We start from the raw sequence: 7,855 nt of genomic DNA, 5'->3' as shown, positions 1-7,855 counted from the left end.
GAACAAGGAGACTTTGTTTTTCTAATTGATAGAAAAGTTTATAATCTTATCAATAGTTTCCATGTCAAGGAACCTAATGACTTAATCAATGCAGAATTGTAATACTACACTGGACAGGTAGGTATCATCCTTTTTAACTGGATTTCTTTCTTTAAAAAATAAAATTCAATTCATTTCCATTTTTCGCTCCTAGTTACTCTGTCCTGTGAGTCAACGCTGCGGGCAGATTGACAGGCCTCAGTCATCGCGAGATTTCCCTCGAAGAGGCGCACAGTGGCTCTTTCGTGGTGCGGCCCCGTGTGTGCATGCTAAAGAACATCTAACTTTGCCAAACTCCACGTACAATCTTTCCAATTTCTTTCGGTAACGTTGGTGGAACACAGGAACATCCGCCATCATGAGTATACTTATCAAAATAGCGGAGATCGAAGCCGAGGTAAGATATTAATAGACAACCGGTGAATCAGTCACGTTTTAGCTGCACGCTAACGGCTAGGTAGCTAACTAGCTGTTAGCGCTGTAACCACACAGCTAACACAGCTGGGCCACGTATATTTAAGTAACTTATATTTCTAGCACACCATTACTTGAAAGTTAAGAGTGTGTACGAAAAAGTAGTTATACTTGTTCACTTGAAATATATTCATAACCAGTTGTAATAAGTTATAGGGTGTTGCTACATTAGGTCAGTAACGTGGATACAGTTACTGCTCCATATTGTGTTTGAACGACTGGTGACCAACCGGCTAACTTTACATATATATATATATATTTAGGCTATAGGCTAATGGGGTTCCACCACAGAGATAATACAAAATGGTTTAACTGAGAAAATTGTGATATAGAGAGGATAAGTAAAGAAAAACCTCCAATTCAATTGTTCTCAGTCACCATTGTCATTTTTACCAGCTGGTTAATTTAGAGTTAACCCTTTATTTGTATCTTAAAAACAATCATCGGTTGACTATAGGAACATGTAAACAGTTTTTGAATATTTTAGTAAGTAAGTCCTCTTCATGGTTATGGTTATTATAAAGTATCCTGCTAATGGACTTCTAAGGTATGCGATTGTCCCCCCTAAATATGTAATTTATAGTTCTTCACAAGTTATTGTTTTTCTCTAGTTGTGTATTATTTAGTTTCTTTTGACTGTTGCTAGTAAAAACTGTCAGAACACACTGCTCAGTCCACTTACTACAAGACTCACTGCCATTTAAACAACAAGTATAACATCTGATGCTGGTACTGTTAACTGTAGATGGCCAGGACGCAGAGGAACAAGGCCACAGCTCACCACTTGGGTCTGCTCAAAGCAAAGATTGCCAAACTGAGGAGGGAGCTCATCACCCCAAAAGGAGGTGGAGGTGGTGCAGCAGGAGAAGGTAAGACTACATGCTTACAGTTTACTACAGTTACTGTTACATAATTGCCTATAAACTTTTTCTGCCATTTAAAACATAACATTGAATATGTAGTTGATTTGAATTGGGTATTCTTTTACTTTTTCTTTCAGGCTTTGATGTTGCAAAGACCGGTGATGCACGTATTGGCTTCGTTGGTTTTCCCTCAGTGGGGAAGTCAACCCTTCTAAGCAACCTGGCAGGTGTGTACTCTGAGGTCGCTGCCTACGAGTTTACCACTCTTACCACGGTACCTGGAGTCATTCGCTACAAAGGAGCCAAAATTCAGGTACAAGAAAGTCCTGTTTGTTTAGTACCTACTTTAAAGTTTTCAGTGTGGTATGTTTTCAGTGGGTTTTAACTTTCTTTCCTATTCCCTTTTTAGCTCTTGGATCTCCCAGGAATCATTGAGGGAGCCAAGGATGGCAAGGGTAGAGGCCGACAGGTCATTGCAGGTAAAGATGTGATCAATGGGGTTCTGCTAAGACACGTTTCCATTAACGAAATATGATAAGAAGTGCATCTTTGCCCGGTTCAAACAACAACATTGGTTTTCATTATAAAACATGGTAATTTGATGTGTAGTGCGTACATTTAAGTATTTTCCCAACACATTTTAACAGGGAATTTATTATTTTTGGTTCTGTTTTTTTCTTTAATAAATGTCCATATTTTTTTCATTTCAACAACAGAAGCGGTGAGTCTTTTATCCTCTCTGTCTAACTAATATCTTCTCCCTCCTTCCTGTGTTTTAGTGGCTCGAACTTGCAACCTAATCCTGATAGTGCTCGATGTGTTGAAGCCTCTTGGTCATAAGAAGCTAATAGAAAAAGAGCTGGAGGGCTTTGGCATCCGACTTAACAAGCAACCACCCAACATTGGCTACAAGAGGAAGGACAAAGGAGGCATCAACTTCACCTCTACAGTATGTCTCACACGGAGTAACAGAAATTTAAATACAGAAGTGAAAGCTTCTCACAGTTTCCACAAAGTCTCTAAAATGAAGAGTGTAATGGTCATAAGGGTTTTTAGTTGACTTTAGTAAAGTGTCTGTGTGACAGTGTTTTAAATGCTGCTCCTTTAATTGTCCTTCAACCAATTGAGCTGAAAAAGTGAAATTATCATGAAAAGGACCACCACTCTATACCTCAATGGTCAATGAAAGGATGTCCCTCAATATAGAGCTTATTCTGGCATGCAGGATTTTAGTTGTCGGGGATATCTGTAGATGATTGTCGGTCTGTTTTGATAGTGGTCATTTTTCAGGCATCCCATTAGTTTAAACAAACATGTGAAAGCCTTTTTAATACTGCGTGTGTTTGTATAGATGAGTTATTTGAAGGTTGGCACTGATTTGCAGAATCAAATGCAGACAACACGTTTTTACATAAGATGTGTATCACCTTGGTAACAAGCAATGAACCCCTTTAAAATGTCGCTCTCTGGTGGACATGTATGAGAGTACACTTAACTAAATTGCTCAGGCACATTTATTCTTCTGTCCTGCAAAATATCAGCATTTCCTTAGCATTTGGTAACCATCAGCCTCATGTTATTTGACTGATAGATTTCCATTATAAATTATTTCTTTATTAATTTCATATTAAATAGCTGTATTGTGTTGACATCATGCCTGTCATCCCCTCTCTCATCAGTGTGTCCAAACGGAGCTGGATCAAGATACTGTTAAGAGTATCCTGGCAGAGTACAAGATCTTCAACGCCGACATCACTCTGCGCAGCGACTCCACAGCTGATGACCTCATTGATGTGGTGGAGGGAAATCGGTAAGCTGCTGAAGAGCTAGAGTGGGCCTTTCTTAGTCATTCCCCGTGGGTGTGGCTTCTGGGAATCATAAATGTCATTTAATTCACACTGCAGATGCATATGAAAATGCTATTTTTGGGTTCCAATCACATTTTTTAGTCCACAGACACATTTTTCATTATATGTATATTGCAAAAAGCTGTAGGACTTCCATTACTCGATGAAAAAATCTGCAAATATGTTAAAATTAAGCAGATGGATAATGTAGGGTGTGGCTTGTGCAGCGGTTCTAACTCCTGTATACTGGAAAAAGACCTCATGTCCCAAGACTGTCTTTCTACATTTTATTGAAAGGCACCAGACGACAACCTAACCTTCCTGTAATTGTAATGAAACGGAGCATCCACAGGGTCTCTCCTGCGTAAATGCTCTCTGCGCCTTGCCAGGGTAAAGACCTGAACAAAAGGGAGAGCATAATGCATTAATATTGCAGTGGGATAAATAAAACTCTTAGAATATGTAGCGGCTATTTTTTCATTCTCTAAAATATTACAACCGGAAGAAAGACAATAATTCACATGTGCATTTTTTAGAGAAACAAAGCATTGTCTACATGCTCTATTAGCATAACTGCTCTCTGTGTCTCACACAATGGACAGTCATAAAATGCTCCATTCTAACTAACATGGTCCCAGCAGTACACTACTACCTTTAAGGATACACAGCATTAATACCACCGGATTAACAGATTCACATTTAATATTGAATACAATTTTATTTACACATATTGGTACATTCACATTACACGTCTTAATTAACTTAGTGTTACAAATGTAGCAGAAACACAAAGTCAATGCAAAGAACATGCTGTACAAGATGGGAAAAAATTTTCCTCTGAAGGACATGCACATGAATTCTACATATAAAGATTCTCCCATATAAATGCATTAACATCATTTTGGGAAGCATGGAAAATAGGAATATAACACAAGAAGGTTCAACATGCACCTGAAGAAAATCAATAAATGCAAAAAAGATTTTACTGAATTTTGTATATCATGTTCACCAACACGACCAGATAATGCAGTAAACGATTAACAGCTGTTTGCAATTGTTGTAATTTTTTGTTAGATGTATTTTATTAAATACAGCAGTTTAAGCCGACACCACCACGGTGAAACCACTTGATGTATGTTTGCTCACCAAGCAGAGATTTAATGGACGGCAGCCACTTACGGTCTCTTGTCTCAACAGGGTCTACGTCCCATGCATTTATGTGCTCAACAAAATCGATCAGATCTCCATCGAGGAGCTGGACATCATCTACAAGGTGCCTCACTGCGTGCCCATCTCTGCTCACAGCCGCTGGAACTTCGATGACTTGCTGGAGAAGATGTGGGACTACCTAAAGCTTGTTCGCATGTAAGTGATGTTTCAACAGTCCCCACTAGGGGGTGTGCATGGAGGTGGAAGAGAGTTGGGGATATAAATGGTGCATGATGAGCCTACTGTATGTTAGATATAACATGTTGTTGATTCAGGCTGGAAGATTTGACTGAGATCACGTGTTCCTTTGCAGCTACACGAAGCCCAAAGGTCAGCTTCCTGATTACACGTCTCCTGTCGTGCTCCCTGATGAACACACTACTGTCGAGGACTTCTGCTTGAAGATTCACAAAAGCCTCATGAAGGAACTCAAGTAGTAAGTGCTATCTATTGGCTTTCATTTTTCTTGCACACCGCTCCCTACAGAACTGTTGCCCAAGCACATGTTGGAGATATTAAAGGGAGGAATAGCTATTCAGTTATCAAACATCTGGTGTCATTTTAAAGTTATATGGACAGAATATAAATAGGTGTATCTACAAAAAGCTATCTTCGTACCTGGAATTGTTTATTTGTATTCATTTACACATGAATTAGAGCGGTAACATCATTAAAAAGTATGTGTTTGTTTCTTTTCTTTACCTTTTTATGGAAAGATGACAATGTTGAGGCAGAAGGCTCCTATAATATTTTGTATCTGCTTTATTTCATATTCCTTCTTGCTAAAATGTGTTGATGTAATTAAACCAGAAGGAGAAGTGGGCAACAAAGGTTTAAAACAACAAAGTAGCTTTAATCACTGCCATTGACCTGTTTACGGTGAGGTTTTCCAGATAAGCATTGATTCAAGAGCCTGGATTAGGATCTGAGATGATGGGTTGCACCACCTTCTCCAAATGGAAGAGCTCAAACCATCAATCAGTCGGTTTGTTAGTGCTGCCGAGCATTACCTGTCCTCCAGGGAATAAATGGGTCAAACAGTGACACCCACGATTAGAAAGCCTTTGTAACTGAAGGATTGCATTGCACCCTGTACCTTATTTTATACTGCAGGACCATTCTGTAGCACAGAAAAAATGTATACTACCTATTTAACCAAAATAAAATTGATTTGGATTATCACATGACACTGATCCTGTTTTACATGTCTTAAAGGAATAATTCATGTCAAATCTTAATATAATTGTGTCTTTCTTTTAGTGCCCTTGTGTGGGGAGCATCGGTGAAACACAACCCTCAAAAGGTGGGCCGAGAGCACGTGATGATCGATGAAGACGTTATTCAACTGGTGAAAAAGTAAAAGGAGTCCCTGCATGGCCTGTGTATCACTAAGAGTTCAGTTTTTAAGTAAATCACTAAAAATATCTATCGGAGCATCAGCGTTGTGCGGTTATTTTTGCCGTAATTCAAAAGACCTAAATGTAAGTTTCCCATATAGAAGATCTCACAGTACTTGACACCATGAATAGTTCATATTGAATATTGGTTAAGGCTTGCATTGAAATAAAATACAAATCTCTTCAATAAAAACATTAAGAAGTGTTGCTGTTTCATTCTTGCCCAACATTTACCTTTTTGTTCAGCTTTATATTCAATAAAATGTTGTACACCTCCTGCCTTACATCATGGCTAAGTTCCAAATGCATATATTTATTTTATAGTATGTACAGCATTGCCTTTACACCATACTGTTACATGAAGAATTCATTACATGAGGACATACTACCTTGTCATATCACTTCCGCTCAAACATTTGACCCTTTTTCTTATATATTTGCTGCACAATGGCTGCTGGCTTGCATACTCTAAAATGTGATCGTAAGCAGGAGAACAACCTGGTAATTTCCACATATTGCATTTTAACTTTCTTAATATTTTTCTGACATACTACATTGTATGTAACTGTCAGTGTTGAAGCTTTATTCACAAAATGTTTTCGGCAATCTTGCCTTCATCGGGATGGTCCAATGTATTCATCAAGTGTAGCCGGGCACAGTTTTTCTCTCTTTTGAAATCAATAAGATCTAATGTGCTGCATGCAGTCTGCTGCAGAAGCGTCACAGAAATGTTGCATCATTGAATCCTGTGCTCATCACAGTATCATGGTCTCCTTCAGAAACGCATTCAGTAACAGCGTAACCGCGGCCATTTCAGTGAGGCTGGGAGAACAGAAGTCATTTAAAAGCCCTGTCCTGCTAAGTGATTTAGGTGACATTGATGATGGAGGCAGTTATTCAGGCTGCTGGACCCCCCCCCCCCCTCTCTCTGGAGGGGACGGCCACTCAGGTTAATCAGTTCGTTCACTCAGTCGCAGTCTGGGGATATCATACCCCAGCTGTTCACAACTAACAAGCCTCCACAGAGTAAAAATAAAGAGCATTTCATCAGAGCTGGGAGCCCTTCTGGAAGCTTGCATTATCTGATGTCGATATGTTGCATGAAGTGTAGCGGCCATTTTGTGTCTGAGCACTTCATACCTGCCAGTGATTCAGTGGATGGTGCCAGTGAGTACCTAAGTATATAGACTATAGTGGTATGATAAAGGCAGAAGGAAATTTAAAGAAGAAACACTTGAAGCAAGAAGATGGATACAATTCAGCGTATGTTTCCAAAATCTATACAGATGTGATACTGGCATTTATTCAGCTGCTTCTGTTTAAACTAAACAACCCTTGCATTTATCTTATACAACACATATAAATGTGTCCAACATGAAAACCTAGGCATGCAAATATATAAAAAATAAAAGATAGGGGGAAATCCCAAAAATATAAATATTATATTATGTCTACATTTACAAAAACAATATGTAATCATTACATTTGCAGTAGCTCATTACAATTTTCTCAATGTTATTTCAATGTTTCCATTGTAATAATTCACCTTTGAATTTCAGAAGAAACTGCTTTACGAGAACACACAAAGAAAATGTCCTCGCTGATAAATAAGAATACATTTAATCAAAAGAAGGGCTATTAATAACGTCCATAAATTACTGCTTACTCTGTGTCTGATGAAAAACACTGTTATTCTGGGTGTTCAACAAGGTCTTAGACATGCAACAGGATTCATGTTCATAGATATGAAAGAAATCCTGACAATATACTCACAACATTTGCTACAATGCAAGACAAGGCAAGTTTATTTATATAGCACCTTTCAAGACAAGGCAATTCAAAGTGCTTTACAAAAATGAGATACATTAAGAGCATTAAGAAACATATTATAAGATTGCCTTTAAAAACACTAATTTAAAAGCAAAGATATCAAATGGCACCTACAACACTATAATGGTCAACGATGATGCTATCGAGTGTATTCGATGTTATCAATGTTTCTTAAAGAGAGTATAGCCACTTTGGT

The 7,855-nt window shown here is 38.3% G+C and overlaps 1 protein-coding gene across 1 annotated transcript; it reads left to right on the top strand.

Annotated features, from left to right (window-relative positions):
* Window positions 1-229: 229 nt before the first annotated feature.
* drg1 (developmentally regulated GTP binding protein 1) lies at window positions 230-6,033 on the top strand. The gene is made up of 9 exons (XM_079657987.1): window positions 230-436; window positions 1,259-1,382; window positions 1,514-1,689; window positions 1,786-1,855; window positions 2,156-2,325; window positions 3,056-3,186; window positions 4,421-4,588; window positions 4,746-4,868; window positions 5,693-6,033. The coding sequence occupies exons 1-9, from the start codon at window positions 398-400 to the stop codon at window positions 5,790-5,792; spliced, it is 1,101 nt and encodes a 366-aa protein (XP_079514113.1). The 5' UTR covers window positions 230-397; the 3' UTR covers window positions 5,793-6,033.
* Window positions 6,034-7,855: the final 1,822 nt, after the last annotated feature.

This window comes from Notothenia rossii, assembly GCF_949606895.1.
Source record: "Notothenia rossii genome assembly, chromosome: 11".
Classification (NCBI taxonomy): Eukaryota; Metazoa; Chordata; class Actinopteri; order Perciformes; family Nototheniidae; genus Notothenia; species Notothenia rossii.
This window is presented reverse-complemented; position numbering and strand designations above follow the sequence as displayed.

Coding starts and splice junctions, on each gene's coding strand:
- drg1 (XM_079657987.1), top strand. CDS start 398: ATGAGTATACTTATCAAAATAGCGGAGATCGAAGCCGAG. Junction 1,383..1,513: donor AGGTGGTGCAGCAGGAGAAG/GTAAGACTACAT, acceptor TTTTTCTTTCAG/GCTTTGATGTTGCAAAGACC. Junction 1,856..2,155: donor AGGCCGACAGGTCATTGCAG/GTAAAGATGTGA, acceptor CCTGTGTTTTAG/TGGCTCGAACTTGCAACCTA.